The sequence below is a fragment of the Lathamus discolor genome, chromosome 6 (genome assembly GCF_037157495.1).
Source record: "Lathamus discolor isolate bLatDis1 chromosome 6, bLatDis1.hap1, whole genome shotgun sequence".
Lineage (NCBI taxonomy): Eukaryota > Metazoa > Chordata > Aves > Psittaciformes > Psittacidae > Lathamus > Lathamus discolor.
In genome coordinates, this window is record NC_088889.1 from 90,705,639 (window position 1) to 90,725,131 (window position 19,493).

Sequence of the window (19,493 nt, forward strand, 5' to 3'; positions counted from 1 at the left end):
TGTCAAAGAGCACTGATAATATTTCAGGGTCTCTCTAGGAGCCTGAAATGCGAAGGGGATTTACTGGGCTTTCGGCGGGGAGCAGAGTGCTAGCAGATTGTTGAAGGCATTCCAACGTGGTTCACATTCATCTGTTTCTTACATCGAGAGCTCTTGGCTGCCGCTGTGCCGAGGTAGGGAGCATCTCCACTTCTCCTCTCTCCCGGCCAGCACGCAGGCTGGCTCCGAGCCGAAGGGGAATTAGCACTGGTGGGTCCTTGTGATTCCCCCGGCCTGGCCTGGCTGCTGTCCCCCTGAAAGCCATCAAACCAGACCACTTTTACAGGGCCTGAAACACCCTGAGAACAGTCTTTCTCACGGCATCTCATTTCGGCTTTACTTGGTCTTGGGGAAGGAAACATTACAAGGGGAAAGAGCTAAATGAACCATTTTCTTTCAAGCATTATAAAACTCACATTGTCCTGTTAGTTTCCAATGGATTCCTGCCTCATGGTTGATGGGCTTTGAATTGTACTGAGGCTTTCATCCCTTCTTACACACCAGAAAAGCCACGTGGGGAAAAAAGACATGAATAACTCACCCGGAGCAATTCCTGCCTGATCAGCTGCCCAGAGTCCCTTCCTTAGGCATCTCATCCCGTGTGGACTCTCTGGTGTCTCATAGGCATGAGTACTACCAAGCTTTTTCCATGGTTTGGGAATTTTTGCCCCATCTCTTCCTGGATTTGAAGTTTTATGAGCTCAGAGAGTCACAGGTGGACGGTTTCTCTCTCTTGCACATCTCTTACCACAGTACTTTTAGGAACTTGTTACCTTTGGGGTTTCCACCTGCTGTCCGTTTGGTTGAAATGGGCACCAGAATTCAGTAATTCCCAAGGGTTGGGGCTGTGAGGGAATCTTACACCTACGGGGCTATCACCACAGAAATCTCATTTCCTCACAAAATCAGCGTTCAAGTTAAAGCTTGTTTCTTATTTAGACAGAGGTAGGCCACTAAGTCAGGCTCCAAGCTAACCCATTTTTCCTTGCTCTGCCACCATTTCTCTCCTCCTGCACTGTAAGGCATGTTTTTTCCTCAACTCCTCCTCTTGGATGCCGCTTTTTGGAGAACAAGGATGGTTTCCTCCCATCTCAGCAACATCAGGATACAAATAGGGCCCGTCATTCACTCATACACACGTTATAATCACGTAAGTCCTGTTTTCTTATGAAACCTGAGCAGAGCTGATTCCGTACAGCAGACGACGCTTCGTCAGCCCATTGCAATGTACCAGGAGGCACTTCAAAGATTAAAGCGAGGGGGAACCCGCCTTCATGTCACCATGGAAAGTTTGCCCATTAGCAGAGGCAGTGAATCTGTAGAGATGCCAAAGGCAGCTAGGAAAGACCGCAACTCTTTTCCCAGAAGCTCAGTTATAAGGATCTCTTTCACAGTTCCAACACTGAACATCCCTTTTTGGGGCCAAACAAGCACAAGAGCCATGACACGAGTCAGCTCCAAGTGCCTGGGAAGACCTGCGGCACCTTGGTTGGGCTCAGCAGGCTGATGGATTAGCACTTGTCCATGTGGAATTGTAGGTTTCAATCCTCAGAGCCTTTTCCAGTCAACTGATCTATCCCAAGCCTGTCATCAGGTACAAACGGGCCTTTGCCTTTCAGCAGAATGAAGCAGCAGCAAATAGAAATGGGACGTGACAATTGTTTTGCACAGACATTTTAATGGTCTGTTCGCTCCACAGCTCTGCTCTTGCGGTCAGAGAGAAATTCTACCTCAGGAGCTGGTGGATAGAAACCCACTCCCCCGGTCCTCATTCCCAGCGAGCAGAAGTCTTCTGCATCTTCACTTAATGTCCAGGCTGCTCCTGTCAGGCAGGGCTGATGTGGGTCCAATTGGGGACCTCTTATTTTATCCCTCTGGGGAAGCAATAGGCACAGCATCAATAATCTGCAGCAGTTTAATGATGCAGGGCATCATGTATTCCCTTCCTGCATGTTCCACCTTCCAGCCCACAGCTAATTGTTGTCAATGTTCCACTTCTTTATTCTGGGCTTTTCAGCTATCCCCAAATACACCCTCATCTCCTTTATCCCTGGATCTTTACCCCCATTCCATGCAGCTGACAAACACAGCCCTATGTCGCTCCAAGGCCAAGCAAACAGCATTGCAGAGCTCCAGCTCCCTTCACATAGGAAGGGGCAGGGGAAGCACACGGCAAAGCAACCTGTGCTGTGAGGTGATGGGAAAGCTGTTGCTCTCATGCTGAAACATGAACAGAAGAATCTTGTTTGCGTTTCCATGTGTATTTTGAGGCATTTTTAGTGCTTTATGGATCAGTTCTGGCTGGCTGCTTGAAATGGATCAAACAGCAGCCTCATCACTGGTCCTCTGTGGGATGCTCTATCCTTGGGTTATTCAGCTCACAGCCTGGAGCTCAGCATGGGGCACCATGTTCGCCTTACAGGCTCAAGGAGCAGGAGAGCTGCCTCTTCACCCCGAACGAAGCAGACAGAGCCCGCGAAGCAGGAGCCTATGATGTCAATCCCAGACGCTGAGCTCTGCGAGGTCTGGGCAGGAACCCCGCCATGGCAGAGCAGACTGAGCTCAGGCGATGTGAAACGTAACCCACATATTTTACACCCACACCACTAAAAATAGGCCGATGCCGCCAAGTCTTCATCGGGAAAGAGAGGAAACACCAGCGTTGCTGTGTTTTGGATGAGGCACAGCACTAAAGTCCTGACCATATTTAGCCATAAGCTCCTCATCTTGTAGGGCTTCTGCATGAGAGCAAAACGCTTGTGGCCGAGTGCCAGCCCTGCCTTTGTTGTTTCTCCCGCTATCTCAATACGTCATTTCACCACCTAAATTGCTGCGTTGAGTTACCCAGGGCTGCTAAAACGCTGTCGATGCTACAGGGGCGACTGCCTGAGGGAAATGCTGTCTCTACTGAAAGCTCTCCCTACCAGAGCTACCTCTTTAGGTGTCAGGTTTAGATTCCTCATTGCGAGCACGGAAACTGGAGGCATTTTGCCCACGTGTGTTGAAAGCTGCGGAGACATTCAGGATTATGCACGGAATACGTACCCATGTGCAGGAAGGCTTCTTGTTTTAACACATTCCCCTTTCAGGCAGTGCATTGCAATGTGCTCACAGAGAAGGTGATCACTGAGTGCTGTTTGAATAGCCCTAATATTAATTATACGAGGAATTAAGTTTCGTGATTTAATGGCAGTTTCTGCTTAGGTTAAAATACTTCTTAGCTTGTCCTTAGCTAATTTTCCCTGGCGGTGTTCAAGGCCAGGTTGGATGAAGCCTTGGGTGGGATGGTTTAGTGTGAGGTGTCCCTGCCCATGGCAGGGGGTTGGAACTGGATGATCTTGAGGTCCTTTCCAACCCTAACTATTCTATGATTCTAATTAACAGTAATGAGACATTCATTGTGAATTAGCCTTCGAGTGAGTCCCTCCCAGGTACTGTCCCTTTGCTGATCATTTTTAACCACAAATACATTCCGCTTGTTGCCTGAACACCACCAATGTCCTTGTTTTATTCGCAACCCCTCGTCTGTTTTTTCCCCATAGGAAAAGCGATTACTTTTCCATACTATTTATACTACCGCAGCTTTACATCGTTTCACGCTCCCGAGGTCCGTTCTGCTGTCCGGGTCCTGCCTGAGCCTGCGTAGAGCTCTGGTACCCTCTAGTGCTCCCAGGGAGAGCGCAGCTGCCGCATGGGGCTCCTTCCTCACCGCTGGGATCGCAACAGGCTGACCCTGTCGCGACAGAGGGTGGCGATTAGGGCTGACCGCATGCAGTAAAAGCATTTCCCCCACCAGCCCCTGCTGTCCCGGCCGCGGGGGCTGGGGATGAGCGTGTCCGGGATGCAGACAACACTCCCGGCTGTGGGGAGGCGTGCGGGGCCGGTTCCTCTGTGGGGCCGTTGCACCCCACAAAGACCATAGGGAGGGCAGTGGGGTTCACCTCCTCCCTCTTCCCCTCCTGCACGGCCTCACACGTCAAAAGAACCCTACGCTGGTTCCCATTTCCCTCTCATTCGATACCCTATAGACGAGGAAGCGTTTGTTCAACCAGCCCCACCGCTGCGGGAGCGGTGCCCGCACTGCGCCGGGCGCCTTGCCCTCACGAAACATGGCGGCCGCGCACCTCGCCCTCTCTAAACATGGCGGCGGCGCGCTTTGCCCTCACTAAACATGGCGGCCGCGCACCTCGCCCTCTCTAAACGTGGCGGCGGCGCGGTTTGCCCTCACTAAACATGGCGGCCGCGCACCTCGCCCTCTCTAAACATGGCGGCGGCGCTCTTTGCCCTCACTAAACATGGCGGCCGCACACCTCCCCCTCTCTAAACGTGGGGGGGGGGTGTGGAGGGGGCGGTTTGCCCTCACTAAAAATGGCCGCCCCGCCGCCGTCAGGGCGGAAGTAGCGCGGGGGGGCGGTACGTCGTGGACCCCTTCCGCGGTCAGCCGCGCGGAAGGAGTTGTGTGTTCAAATAGTGGCGGGGTTGGGGGGCGCTGGGCCTGGCGGAGCGGGGGTGAGCGGTGAGAGGGCGGCGGGGCAGCAGTGAGGGGGGAGGCTGTTTTCGGGGGTGCTGCGTGGCCGACGGGGAGAAGGAGGAAGCAGTTGAGGGGGGCGAGGATCGTGCTTGAGGTGAGGGTGAAAAGAAGGAGAGACCGGTTGGTGTCAGGGAGGGCCGGGGCCGTTGTGTGAGCGCCGTAGGGTGCGATGGCGGTGTTTGTTTGAGGGGGGGAAGGAGCAGGGGCAGCGCTGGGGCCTCCAGCTCGGCTTTCTTCCCCGCAAAGGGTGCCCAGGGCAGGGCCGCAGGCACCGGCCCTGCGAGTGCTCACCCCCGTGGAGACGAGGCCTCGGTGGCCTCGGGGGATGGTTGGACTTGATGGCCTCAAAGGCCTTTTCCAGCCCAGTTCTGCGGTTCGAATTGCGGTGAACAGCAGCTGTTAGCGAGCTGTTTCGTAGAGGTGCCCACCAAACCGAAGGATCAGCACTTCGAATGGTTTGGGGTGGTTTTCTCCCCCCACCTCCTCTTTTCTTATAGCGTTCTCTCAGCTCTGGGTGGCATCCGCAGTGTTCTCTGAGCTGCTGGCTGTACTGAGCACTGACCGTCCCTCGCATAGCTTCGCGCACATAAAGGGAGAAGGATTTTCATTTCCCTCCTTGAGGAGAGGACTTCCCAAGGAAGCACTAACTTTGTGGCCCGTTTGCTCTCAAACAGTTGATTTTCCGTGGACTTTGATAACCATGTGGCCATCGAAAAAAGAGGAAGAGCAGAGCGTAATTCTGATCAGTGATGATGAGGCTGAGGGCATGCTGGGGAGCCCAGTTATGGTGGTGGACCCTCTGGGTAAGTGCTGTGCTCTTGTTGTTGAGACCGTTCTGTAAAGAGCTTTGGAAATAAACTGAAGTTTATTCATTATAAAGCTATCTTTATAAATGATAAATTATTGATATGCTTAAAATGAGTCTTTCCGCTATGAAAACAAGATGTTTCACATATAAATAGAACCAGGAGGAACTCCTATTATTTCACAACTTTTGAGATTCTTTTGGCTGTTCTGCTTCAAACTGTTATAAACTGAGCTGAGATTGGGCTTTTCCATGTCAGTTGGATCCTTTTTGATTCCATTAGTTCTGTTTTGATGGTGTCAGGAAGTTTTTGTCCCAGGTCACTGTACTATTGCCCTGGGTTCAGCTGTAACTGCTGGGTTTTGCCTTCTTAGTAGCTGGTGCAGAGCTGGTTTGGCTTTAGCCTGAGAACAGTGCTGATAACACACTGATGTTTTAGTTGCTGCTCAGTAAAGTTTACTCTGATCAAGGACTTTTCAGTCTCATTCTCTGCCAGTGAGGAGGGGCACAAGAAGCCGGGAGCAAGCAAAAACAGGACCCCTGACCCAAACTAGCCAAAGGGATATTCCATCCCACAGCACATCGTGCCCATGATAGAAACTGGGGGGAGTCACCTGGAAGGCTCAGATCACTGCTTGGGTCAGGCTGGGTTGGTGGGTGCTGAGCAATTGCATTGGGCATCACTTGTTTTTATTGTTGGGATTTTCCCTTCCCTTTTTAGTTTTATGTTCTCTCCCCTTCCTATTTCCCTTATTATTATTGGTGGTACTAATAGTAGTTTTGTATTATACTTTAGTTACTGGACTGTTCTTATCTCAACCCATGGGGTTTACGTTCTTTTGATTCTGCTTCCCATCCCGCCAGGAGCGGAGGGGAAGAAGCGGGGAAGTGAGCAAGTGGCTGTGTGGAGCTCAGTTACCAGCTGGGCTTAAACCACAACACCCATTCTTACTGGCATTGTATGAAACCATCAGAAAACTTGGGCCTTAAAGTGTTTTTCAAACTTAAATGTCACAATAGCCGGATGAATTTGTAATGAAGTTTTAGTTTCCTTTGTACTGACTTACGCTGCATCTTGTCTACAGAGAATCCTGTTCCAAAGGAGGAGAAATCTGAGGAAGTTGTGGATGAGGAATGTGATCTAGTGGTTACTTTCTGCAAAAAAGCTAATGTGATGCCTCATGCAAGACACGACTGTACAACGCACCCGTTTAAGTATGCTCAGTGGTGGGGAGGTGGATGGGCGGGTTCATTTTCCACATTTAGTCCATCTTACCAAGTAACCTTGTTAACTTTTTAGCAGCTGAAAGCAATAGAGTTGGATAAGCATGAACTTGGTTCACAAATAACCTCCTGCTTTTCCACTCTGTAGACGAACGGAATGTGATACATGCTCACCCCTTGAGAAGAATGCTGATATTTGTGACCAGTGCTACTGCTATGTTTGTGATAAGCTAGCTTCTGAGGTAAGAATTGTAATCAAGGATCTCACAACTTTGGGCAAACTCCATTCCTCAACAGTCGTCTGAAAAAGAAATGGCTCCTGAGCACACTTAAAGAATAAATGATAGATGAAATTTAATTTTAACAGGTCCTCTCCTAAATCTTTATCTCTTCACAAAGCTTCTACAAACATAGTCACTGGCTGGGTTTACTTCTGCTAGTCCAGCCAGTTGTTGGAGTAGATACTCACTTGGTGTGAGCAATTGTACCTGCTGTTTGCGTTAGCCACACAGTGTATTTCATTTGTATTCAAATTACTAAATCAGGGTGCTTCTCACTGTGCTAGAGAAATATCAGGCTTTTAGACTGTCCTAACATAGAGGGAGGGAGTTGAAGGAATTGGATGTGTGGGGTTGGGTTGTTTGAGTTTGTCTTGGAAAACTTCGGAAGGGAGGGTGAACTTGCAAAGACAGTGCTGTGTCACCAAGTGACAGTGGGGAGGGTGCCAACCTGAAGTGTCTCTGTAAGGTATTCAGGCATGATAGGAAATTACTATGGGCTTTATTTGCTAGCCATGATATCAAGTTGTTATTGTCTTGCCCTGACTGTCCAAATACTTCACTGTGGCTTGGCCTGGGTCTGTAAAGTGAACTGTAGACCTTCACTCGGAGGAGCTGACTTTTGATTTGCTCATCTGGGAGAGGAAAAAAACCCACAACCTTTCCCTGTTTTTCATGTGTTATGAAATAGTGTGAGAACTGGACAATCGCTGCCCTCTGCCACTGCAATGCACACAACAAAAGCAAGTTTTGGAAGGATCGACGTGACTGTGCCTTGGCTGGCATCCTTGTAACGTTCAATTTGCAGCTCACAGATATAGATGCAGATCTTCGGCGTGGTGGTAAGTACACATCATACTGTCCTGGGACATGTGACTCACTGTGGCTACTCAGTCTGGGGCTTGATGGGCATCTTGTCTGGTCCACAACTCTCCTTGAAAAGACTTGGTGGATTTTTATGATAGCAGTTTACTGTTACTCCTCTGGGCTATACTCAGAGTAGACACAGGTCTGCAGGTGCAGTTTGTGCACTTTCCTGCTTTCCTCCCAAAGAAGCAACAAAGCTTTCCTGAGCAATAAGATTGGGTGTGAGCAACAAAAAGTATTTTACAGGGTGCCTATGACTGTCTTTGTGTTTCTTTTTGTTTTGAAAAGATTAAATATTGCACTAGATTTCACATCTGCCTCTGCTCTCTTAGGAGATCTTCTGCAAAAGTTTATCCAGGAACTTTCTGTGGAGTATAACAAGTATCTGATTGGAGAAGAAGTTCTTCCCGCACAACATGAATGCTTTTGCCTCCCAAAACTCCCCCCTGGGCAATGCGATATTTGCAGATCACGCAGCATGGAGGTTGTATACAAGTAAGTGACAACAGAACTCAGCTACTAGCAGTATATGCTGCTCAGTGCAAGTTTGACTTCCTTTGGTGAAGTGGTAAGTGGAATTGCTGCACCTGATACAGCAGGAAGAGTTGAGAAGAACTTACTTGGCCAATGAGCCATTCAGTTGTTAGAGAGGCTTTTCAAGGAGAGGCAAGTCAGTTTGCTCTCTATCTGTAGAATGGTTGTAATTGCCACTTGTTTTTGAAGTCCATCATTGCAGGCACTTTATCTTATAGACCACTTCACTTTCTTAGGTATTCTGGAGTTTTTACACTGGTAACAAGATTTTTAAATCAGGCAGAAAAAGAGAATCCAAAAGCTACTGCTGTCATGTTTCTGGGAGCAGCTAAGGAGATAGCACTTCATAAAGACCCTGTTTTGTAAGTATCCAGTTCCACTTCTAGTGCGTGATCTTCATTTGCTCCTGAGAGGGAGGAGACTAAGAGTCCTGGTTTTCCATTTATTAAGGGTAAGAATGGTGTAAAGTTCACAGCTCTGGCTGCAGTACAGTGGGAGGAAATTGAGCACACCTGAGGGAGAGATGAGCCTGATTATGGGGAGGGCTTCTGGGGAAAAGAGGAGGTTAAAGGTTGGATGTGAGAGGAAGAAGTTAAGTAGGATTGAGTCATGAGGAAGGGAGATAATCTCCAACAAGGGGAAGGAATTTGAGAGGGGAACTGGGAGGTGGGAGGCTGATAGACAGCAGATGGTGTCTGGTGGGGTTAATTCCCCAGGAGAAGGCACAGGGGCAAGGGAGCTTTCCTGAGTGGAGAGTGCACAAGCTGCACTGTGTGAAGAAACATCTGCTTCAGACCTGGAAGGAAGGGAGGATGTGATGTGTTCCTTGGGTAATAAGTTTTAGTTGCCTCCTGTAAGCCTGGAGGCTGCCCTGTCAGCTAGGAGGACTGCATGAAACATAATACAACCAGAGTTTAGATACTTCAGCCTTTACTACTGGTGCTGTTTATTTTCTTGTTTATATCCTGGCTGTTTCATGCTTGATTACTGTAGCTTGAGCAAAAGCTGCAGAGCTTTGCACTGGAAAATCAATATAGTTTGGGGCTTAAAATCAAGGCTTTTTATAAAGGAGAAGTCAGGGTGGGTTTTTCTCAAAGAGTTGTTTATAGAGAAGAGGGCAAAGGCAGGAAAACAAGACAAACATTAATTAGGGCTTTTATCCTCCTCTTAGAAACTGGCAGAACTTTGGTCACGCTTCTTCCTTAAAGATTGCTGTCCCTTGTCTGCTGCAAAGGTAAGACTTATCTTGCCATATGATGAGAGGACAAAGGGGTGGTTGCTGGGTGCAGACTTTCTGCTTGCATTTAAAATAAATTCCAAATGACTTCTATTCAAAAGCATAAAGAAAGTGAATGCTTTGGCTCTTAGAAGCCAGAAGTAAACCTGCACAGGTGTATAATCTTCTGGTTCTGTGGCATCAGGAGCTCCTTATCAGGGAGCACAACCTCACTGTAGTGTCTTAGGTATTGAGCAGAGCAAGAGCAGCTTGCTGCTGCCTGCATGTAGATTGCAGATGGGTAAGGACAGACAGAATACAAACAGCGTACATCAGTCAGCCTCATGAGCATGCTGTCAGGTTCTACAGCTGTACACTACAAATCAGGGGGTTTAAAAGCTTTGTTGAGTATTAGTTCCTTTCTGTGAAGGACAAGGGCAATACTGGCTTTATTTAGAGCCACATAAATATTCAAACCATTCTGTGCTGCTTCAGAGAGGAATAACATGAAGCCAAGAAGATGGATTACTTTTTGACAGTACTCTAGGAGTGTTCTGCAAGGCCAGACCAGAAGGTGGTGTCAGGTAGATACTTGTGGCTGGTAAGCCAAAGAGTAAATAGTGATCTGTTAAAGACCAAAACAGCAGCCTTGTAGTATTCCACTGGGATGGAGTAGTCAAGGATGTAACATAGCATTGTTCCCTAGAGGCTGATGAATGAGGACATTGAGCTCACTTGGCTTAATTCATTTCTCATTTTAGCTTTATATTTCACCTTTAACCCAAAATTCACTTGCACCAGAAGGTTAATGAATTAAGAATTAACTTTTTTTCAGGAGCCCTCAAAAACAATTATATGTTCTCACCTCTTATTTGAAACTAATGACAGGTGTAACCTAAATTCTTTATCAGTTTCCATTTTAAATTGCTATTCTTGAATTTAATTTCTTTAAAAGAAAAGGAAAAGGAAATTTTTGTCTCCCTCACCCAATTCTCAAAGAGTAAACCCTCCTTTGTGTTATATCCGGTGGTCAGGTAGGAGAGAAATGGTTTCTGTAGCTGTGAGGGTGCCAGGAGCTTGAGTTGACCAGGTTACTTCTTGGGTTCATCAGTGTTTCTCCATATACTCAGTGCTGATCTTTGTTTTAAAACTTAAGGCCACAGAACCTTGGTTTCGCTGATGTTTAAAGCAATAAAAGACCAATACTGTTACTCGCTACAAATCTTAAAGCACAAATTCAAGTATAGATCCAAACTGTCTGACTTTTAACCAAAACCAAGCCCCTGAACTTGTGTAGAAGAGCTTCCCATAGGATTAAAACCCAAACCCACAACTTAATAGTGATTCCTCCAAATTTAAGAGAATTTGATTTTTCTTTGGTTTTTTTCCTCTTCAAAACACAGGATCACAACCCAACTTCAGAGGATGCTGGTGTTGTGTGACTTCCCCAAATCCTTGCATGAAAAGTTTGTTAACTTTTTTCAGTCCATCTCACTTCCATGTCACTGCTTTGGCTTCTCAAATAGGTATGTTCTTCGCGGGTTGTTTAGAGAAGATGTTTTTATGCAGTTGCCTGATGTGAAAACAGCTGTATAGAATGGGCATCAGCGTTTTATAGGGAGATTTCAGTATTAGCTGCTTTGTATTTGTCCTATCCTACCAGGAAAAGTTGTTGTTGATCCTATGGCTAAGTTGTCCATATAAAACTATTTTATTGCTAAATTTTCATGTTGCTTAAGGGAAAAGGAGTTGTGGTGTACAAAAAACCGTGGTTGAAAATTACTTTCTTTTTGTACTTCCAGCTTGAATGTTATGCCATGGGATCATGTGTTACTGACCACTGTGCTAAAAGGCCAGAATGTCACTGGTCAAAGAATAATGAGAGGAAGAAAAGTGTCCCTGTGGGAGTGGCTTTCTGTTATAGAGGCTCGAGTGGAGAGACTGGTAGAAAAGAAGAAGTAAGATCAGTTTGGCCGTGTTTTGTATCTTTATGAACACATCATTTGTTTTGCATGATGCTGATTGCAGTGTAGTGTTTTCCTAAGGTCTGAGATTTGTATAATGGGGAAACCTGCAAAACAAAGACACGTTTGAAGCTGTTTGTGCCCATTACTTATCAAGAAGGCCAGTAGCTTTTTGAAGTTTTTCAAAGCAGAATCAAGGCCTTTGAATGCTTCAGGGTCAGAAAAAGAATGTTGAAGTGGATCATTTCCTTGTTTCTATGCACCCAGTAGGTTTTAGATGTTGATGTTCAAAACAAATTCTGTTCATCTAAAGGCTGACTAGGTGGAAGATGGCCAAAAAAGTGTGTTCTGGTCTCTGGGTCTTCAGAAGTCTGCATTTAAAAGAATACAGGCCACTTAAAGAATTAAATTGAAAAGCAGCCTCCTGTTTTATTTTGCCAGAGTACAGATATAATCAGTGGGTGGCTTCTTGGAACTTCATTCCAACTGTCTTTTTCTACCTGTTATGTCTCCTCTTGTGCAATGTATCTTATGTAGGAAGACCTATTGTTTTGCTTCATTAATTGTAGTATGTTTTATTGACCTATATATAGCTTTCCACCTCCTTGCTTTTTCTACCATCTTTTTCTTTCCTCCCCAGCTATAAAGAAGTTGTTCGCTACCTGAGGGCTGTGAAGTGCAATGATATCAAAGGGTAAATGTTGTGTTTTGTTTATCTTCCCAATTATTTCTTTGCCTTTAAGAATGTGTCCTAACCTGTTTCTCTTCAATGTGTAATAAACTAATAGCATGAAAAGCAGTAGGATTTTGGCAGCTGTTTGCTAAGTGAAAGCAATGCTGCATTGCAACTAACTTCTGCCTCATCAGTGTAACTCACTAGTGGTCAAACGTCATTTGATCTATAAAATGTATAGTAAAACTTTCATATTAATGAAAATCAAATACTTACCCCTTTTCTCTTTCCAGGTTAAGACACCTGCAGGATAAAATCCCATTCTATCTGTGTAAATCTGGCAACTTCATGGATGCTGCACATTCCCTGCTGTTTGCTGCCAGCAGCCTCACCTGCTGCACTGCCTGCCGCCTAACAGCTTTAGAGTATGAGGTCTATCTGAAGATGTTCAGAACAGGCAGTGTCCCTGATGGAAATGATATACAGAACCCTGGGCTCTGGATTGCAGCTGGCGAGTGTGATTTCTTCTTTAAGCATGTTTAGAATCTTAATTATGGCTTTTACTTTTTCATTAATATTAATAACATTCTAAGGGACTCTCATCCCAGCTATAAATTATCTGGACTAAAGCATAGGCCATAGCACCAGGCAGGAAGAATGTCTTTATATCTGAGCATGAATATATCTGAGCATGAAGTTTACCATAATTTGGCTACCCTTCACACAAGACTCTAGTTTCATCAACTGTGAAGTTGTTTTGCCAAAAGCAACCTATGAACATACAAATCTCTCTGTTGCATCATGGTGTGACTAGAGGTAGTGTGTCACTTACCACTGTGGTATGTCTCAGCTTTGACCTTGAGAATTAAAGCTTTCTGATGGAAAGGGTTTCATGGTCTGTGCATTACAGTCTGTCACTAGTTCCGACACTGGTAACTGTGATCATCTGGTGTGTGCTACTTGTCAAGGGGTATTCTGATTTATTTTGGAGATGTTCAGCTACTAGCAGAATTCTTCGAAGTACAAGATACTGACAGTGTGTATCGCACTGTGATGTACATAATGAAGACTTTGTTCTGGGTCACCTGCTCTGATGGCTTAGTCTAAATTGTATTCAGTTCTTTACAGCTTTCCAGAATAGCATTTTACTGCTGATATCTTTCAGTTCAGAACCTACTAAATACTGTAAAACAATTGTAGACACTTGTTTGTCTCCTTGTTAGGTTTCTGTAGAAACATACCTGTAACTAAGTATTCTGTTCGATTTCCTAATCTGCAGTTATTTGGGAAATATAAGATGGTTTGGATATTTTTTTCTTCTTACAGGGCGTCCCTTGAAAGATGGTGCTCTGATTAAGCAGGCACTGAAACTCCTTTACAACAACATGTCACTCTACAGGAATGTGAGTTTCTTAAAACTGTGCTTCTGTGGCCCCTCGAGTGTTTCTCTATATTACCTGTTTTGTGCAGTTACTTCCCTAATGCAAGGATTTACTATCAAAACCCTTTTACCTCTGAATAGTTTGCGCTTCTGTGAACAGGCTTGGCTTTGTAAAACAAATGCTCTGCTGTGTTGCAGCCTAAATGCTGGAGTACCCTCGTTATGATCTTGGGCAGTAGCAATTTTCTGGAAAAAAGTGGGCGCCTACGTCCCATATACCTGAGAGAGCCACCACTTGACTTCCAAAAGGTAACTGAAACAGTCCTGTGAAATGGGAGAACCTCTTGCCTTGGATTTATGAGACTTCGTTTGATGTGGGCATTGGCTTGTTCTTCTAAATGCTAAGGTTAACTTTACAGTTCCTCAAATACTCTTGTACGCACAGAATGTTGTGATTCAGGAGTGTTAAATACTACAGTGATTACTTCTGCATGCAGCTCAATGCCTGATACTGATTCTGTATCTTTTACTGTTGAGATGGATCAGATAACAAAATGGATAGCGAAGCAGTTTAAGAAAAATATGTAATAGTACATTAAAGAACATCTTGGGCACTGTTTGTTTGTAGAGTATCTGAACATCTTTCTCCTTGTGGCTCATTACCTGTGTTTTAGGGGGTGCTTGCTGCCAGTTGTGGCCTTTTGGAGGACCTGAAGGCAAAACTTAATGTTTCTTTACCACCTTCTATTTTCACTCTTGATGTAAGTGTGCACATAGCAATAAGAAAATTTACTGTTTGTGTTACTGTGCTTGAATCAGTGTTGAAAACAGTTGGATTATTAAATGCTTTTAAAGGGAGCTTGAGGATTTTTTTTGGGAAGAGTTGTCATAAGACTGTTCTTAACACAGTCTAAAGGCTACAGCGGGCATCTGAAGTAAGAAAGTGATTAGGTTTTGTTCTGGTCTGACATCATCTACAACCTAGGACAAGTCTTGCTTTATAACTGTCCAAATTTATACATTTATAAAGTGGGAGGGCTGGTGGTAGTTGATTCTGTCTTAACTTCTCACAGGGTGATCTTGTATGGTTTGTTTTAAACAGGAGACTACCCTTTGAGACTTGACGCAGTGTTTGGCTCAAAACTTGGAATAGCTCAGGATTTCTAAACTTGTTTTGAAGAATGGTTTCAAGTATAGTGGAACATGTCTAAAAATGGCTTGGAATATATTCTGTATTAAATACAGTCAGTACATCTAAGGAGATTTCCTATTGTTTTTTTCCTACTGTAGAGGAAATATAGCTTACAAATATGTGACTCCTGGGCCAGACATTTTTTTTTTGTTTCCCTTTAATTCTATTTCTGCTTCATATTTCTGGGAGGACTTTATAGAATGCTTCACCTGATGTTCCCAAAAATAAATACCTGTTCTATTCCCCTTTCTTTTGGCCACCTTAAGATTCACATGGATGTCATGTCTGACATCTAACCTGTCTATCTGGAATGGTAGTGATTTAGTGCTGATTTGATGGGATGAGGTAGGCAAGTAGTGGGGAAAGTGGGCTTTTAAATACATGTCTCTTCTTGTTATCTCTCCCTGTAGTTACACCACGAGGCTTGTCTTATTATTGCAGTACAAGCAATACAGCAGATGGTTTTTTGTGATCTTCCATACTTGACTTCCTTCTTAGAGATAGCCCTGGCTTTTGGGGTGAGTCCTGGCTACTGATTTCTGTTCTGAAAGATGGAAGCAAATGATACTCAAAATCTGTGTAACACCAACTTGGAGATTTTGGACACATTTAACTTGATTTGTTCCTCTTTAACTTTGCTGACCTTCAGTTTAGTCGGGTTTTTAAGAAATGATTGTCACTTGGGTTAGATCACTGGTCTTACTTTGTCTCTTCCTAGAGTAACTTTTGGGCTTTGAGGCTGTTATTGGACCATCTTTCCTATGAAGAACACATTCTCGATGGCACTGTCAACCTGATTTTGAATGATCTACATTGTCAGAAAGCAACAATGCTAAAGCTGTGAGTAAACGCTTGCTCCCTGTCTGTCTGTTTATGGAAACAGTAAGAGCAGCAGTAACATTTAGCAGAGATGTGACCCTTAGCTCTTTGAAACCAGCCAGCCCAGGGCTTTGGGTAAGTCAAGAATGCAAATAAGATGCCAGGAATTAGTAGGCAAGTTGTTTCTGCTGTTGCACAGCTGTGTTCTATTTCCTGGTTTTGTATTGCTTAGGTGGCAAAACCTTGGTCCCGTGTATGTGGGTGAATTCCTTTGCCTGTTCCTGACTTGCAGACATCAGAAGATGCAATCCATTGGCCTCTTGGGTCTGAATATTATCACAGAGAATCTGCATATGTAAGTGTGAATCTTCATCATAGCCAGGTAGAGAATGATTGTGTTGCAACGCTGATGGTCATTTTCTTTTAACTGTCTTAATTCACAACTGATTCTTGGTTTTTCTTCTTCCTTGTCATTAGCAGTGGTAAAGGTACTGAACATGATGCTCTGGGTAGACTTGAAATTGTTCTGTTACCTGTTGCAACCAAATGGCCTCCTCACTTCCCAGTGTTGTGAAAAACTTGTCTGCTCTTGGCAACTCTGACCAGTCATCAAGATTACACAGGGTACAGTCTAGTTCTGTTACTTAAGCATCACTGTCATCAACAGCAACCAAAAAACCTCTAATTAGGACTTGAAACAAAGCTGCTACTGGAATCTAAGGAGGCTTAATACTGTATACGGTTTTATTTAGAGAAAATAATTAAAAGTAGCTCAAAACTTGTATCATTGTGCATCTGTAAAGAATACCGTGGGAGAACAGGGTCAGTACTAAGCTTGTAAGAAATACTTCACGTGGTGGGGAGGGAGTAGACCCTCACCAAAACCTAAAGATTGAGGGAATGTATGTGCACTGTTATGCAAACTGAGGACAGCATTATGTGCCTGTCATTATCTTTTAAGAGACACCACTTGCTCTGCAGCAGCACAAAGCTTCAGTGGGTGGGGAAAACAGTCCTGAAAGAGTCTGAGTACTTTGTTTGGATTGCAAATGATATGGGAGCACTGATGTGTCACTTCTGAAACCTTGAGCTGTTTCTAAGTGTAATCCTCCCTCTCCTGTGTTATGCAGTAAAGCTCTCTAGGCTTTAGAGGGATAGACTTTAATGTATTGACATAATAGTTTCTAAATTAATTGACTCTCTGGTTGTAGACTAGAAGGCAGAGTAATTGCTCTGACACTTTTAATTCACACATAGCTGCTGGCAGCAGAGTAATGTTGAGAATTCACCTCTTAGTAACTGTCTTAAGTGGAAATCATGGGCAGGTAAGTTGAAATTCTTCAGTTTCTTCTCTCCAGCCTTTGCTGTGTGTAGCAGATTAAATAAAATACCTTATTTCATTTCTATTTGAAAGTTAAAGTGAGTTGTTGGACTGGCCTTTTTGTAAAGCCTTGAGTAATGCAGAACTGAGAGTGGCTGAAATTGAGGGCAGGTGTGTCCCTATGAGAAAGTGGATTAAGACTCTGTATCTGGTTTTCAGGTGTCCTTGGGCAAAGCGTCTTTGCAACTTCTTTCACAGTGCAGTGAGTATCTGTATGTATAAGAACTTAACAACAAAGTGTATCAGTGACAACTGTATTACTTATCAATTGGATATTTAAATATAACATTTAATGTGTCATGTATCAAATTATAAGATGAAAAGAGGGCAGATTTAGGTAAGATATAAAGAAGACCTCTTCCCTGTGAGACACTGGCACAGGGTGCCCAGAGAAGCTGTGGCTGCCCCATCCCTGGCAGTGCTAAAGGCCAGGCTGGACACAGGGCCTTGGAGCAAGCTACTGTAGTGGAAGGTGTCCCTGCTCATGGCAGGGGTTGGAGCTGGATGAGCTTTAAGGTCCCTTCCGACCCGAACTAGTCTATGATTCTATTAAATGTCATATGTCCTTGATGTTTATAATGACATTATAAAAATCACTGAAGTATACTACCTATTTCTCTTCCCTCCCAGGAACTGAGGAACCTGCCCCTTGGCCCTGCAGCTCATCATGAAGTCTCGAAGTTCATAAGCCTATTTGAAAATCAGTAATCTGTCAAACTTCAGGAGTATTTCCCAAGCTGTCTCAATGTGAGAAATCTCTTCTGGAGTCCCTACAAATCATCCTCAGACAAATCCAAAATGAGATCCTAGGCGAAGGTGGGGAACAGCAGGCTGTGCTCCTTGCATCAACAGATGTGTTGAGGGAATTTCCTTTCTTGTTGGTCCATGTGTGAAGCATGGGGATGGGTTTCAGTTTCGTTAAAAAGCCCTTCTACAGAGAGATGCTGGTCGGTGTTTAGGATGAGGGGGGTAAACAGATGAAGCACAAAGCATGAGTCTTTATTTCTGTTGTTATGCAGATGTGCTATGGGCGAGCCATCTGCAGCAGAGCTGCGAAGAGAGCAGAGAGTTAAAACAAGGCATCCTGCCTTTGCCCAGGTGTGTGAGTGACAGCATGCACTGAAATGCACACCCTTTTTGCTTTGTATTATGAAAATAACCTCCTCTTGAGGTTGAAGGGCATTAATCGAAGCGTTCTTACTGCTTCAAGAAAGCAGATTGAGGAGTCCTCATGCAGGAAATAACTTGTTTTGTTAGTAAATAGCACAAGTTTCATATGCGGGCGCGGGTTGTGTTTGGTTTTATTTCCCGCAGTTGGTGACTTAGGGGATGCTGATGGCTGTGGGTTTTTCAAAGCCTCATTTTAGTACTAAGTTGGAGTACATGTTTGACCTGTGGAGTTAGGAATGAAGAAATATTTCAAGCCCGATTGATATCCTTTGCCCTGCTGTGATACCTGCCTGCATTACTCTGGCAGGCAGCAGCAGAAGAAATCATCTGCATCTGTGATTCGTTTTTATTTTGCACATTTAAGGCTTTTGCAGCTTTTGTTGTTCTAAATAAACTGCTGCTGTTAAAGTTTTGTACATCTGGGCCCTGTGTTTGAGTCAACACAGTCTCCAGTAAAACTCCATGGAAATGCTGTCGTTGACAGCTCTGTTTTATGGGGGTGTGGTTGGGGGGTTTCTTTAAATGGTTGCTCTCTCCCAGTTCAGGCAGGACAAGCAGAGGTCAGGAAGGGTCCTTGAGCCTCTGGAATGTGGCTCTGCTGGTGGCCACAGCACAGCTCCTTCTGCTGCCCTGGAAGACACAGTGGTGTGTCATCTCATCCTGGTTTCCAAGACAGGTTTCGTGCATGTTTCTAATTACATAACCTTTCCTCACCTCACATTCCTGAGTAGCAGAAGGTCCCTGTTCCTGTTATGTCCAATGGGGAGAACAAAAGACAGGGAAGGGACTTGCAAACGCTGATCTTCACAGGCCCTGTATCATGTTCTCTGCTTTGCCCTGGTATGTAAGAACTTCACATTCCTGCCCCGTGATGTTTCCTGGCTGCTGTCCTGTTCCCAGCTCTCCAATAGAATCCAGTTTGTTAGTCCCTGGGTGTGCTGACGGTTACATCATGCTCTGTCATTTCACTGTGGGTGTGAAAAGGGAACAGTGAAACCAAGGCAGCCCCAGCATTACACTAAACTTGGAATGGATGTAGGCTTCTGGGTGGCACCCTGTGCAGGAGAGGGGGCAGGTGAGGGCAGGCGTTTTGTTCCCCCTTCCAGCCTGGATTTACCATCACAAGGAAAGGGTTAGGAACACCTTATTTACTGTAAGTAAATAGCGTATCTATTCATTATTTATCTACTTCTCAATTTTAATGCATTATAGCAGCCCTTATCTATAGTATAATCCTCACTGTGATGATATAATCTTTTATGTATGAGAAAAAGGCTTTCTCTGACACTTGACTTTGGGCATGGATGGGGTAGATGCAGGTATAGTTCTTACGCTCAACCACAGTGCAAAACATCTTCCTGGTGCCCTGAAACCGTGACTAATGTAACCCTAAAGGTAAATCGGAGGCTGATCTTGTCT

At 44.8% G+C, this 19,493-nt stretch overlaps 1 protein-coding gene and 1 long non-coding RNA gene across 2 annotated transcripts; one reads left to right on the top strand and one right to left on the bottom strand.

The window, feature by feature from the left end:
• Positions 1-1,697: 1,697 nt before the first annotated feature.
• On the bottom strand, positions 1,698-4,157 carry LOC136016982 (uncharacterized). Its single transcript, XR_010613796.1, has 3 exons — positions 4,061-4,157; positions 3,605-3,772; positions 1,698-1,913 (listed from the first exon to the last, which is right to left on the bottom strand). It is a non-coding gene; the product is annotated as an uncharacterized LOC136016982 (long non-coding RNA).
• Positions 4,158-4,485: 328 nt separating this feature from the next.
• Positions 4,486-18,490, top strand: LOC136016985 (uncharacterized). Its single transcript, XM_065684808.1, has 20 exons — positions 4,486-4,555; positions 5,245-5,373; positions 6,461-6,590; positions 6,748-6,841; positions 7,569-7,719; positions 8,077-8,239; positions 8,515-8,640; positions 9,450-9,512; positions 10,898-11,020; positions 11,297-11,452; positions 12,099-12,152; positions 12,425-12,642; positions 13,458-13,534; positions 13,711-13,821; positions 14,187-14,273; positions 15,115-15,222; positions 15,423-15,544; positions 15,756-15,878; positions 17,064-17,106; positions 17,535-18,490. Exons 2-20 carry the CDS (start codon positions 5,271-5,273, stop codon positions 17,610-17,612), a joined length of 2,130 nt encoding a protein of 709 aa, XP_065540880.1. The 5' UTR covers positions 4,486-4,555; positions 5,245-5,270; the 3' UTR covers positions 17,613-18,490.
• Positions 18,491-19,493: the final 1,003 nt, after the last annotated feature.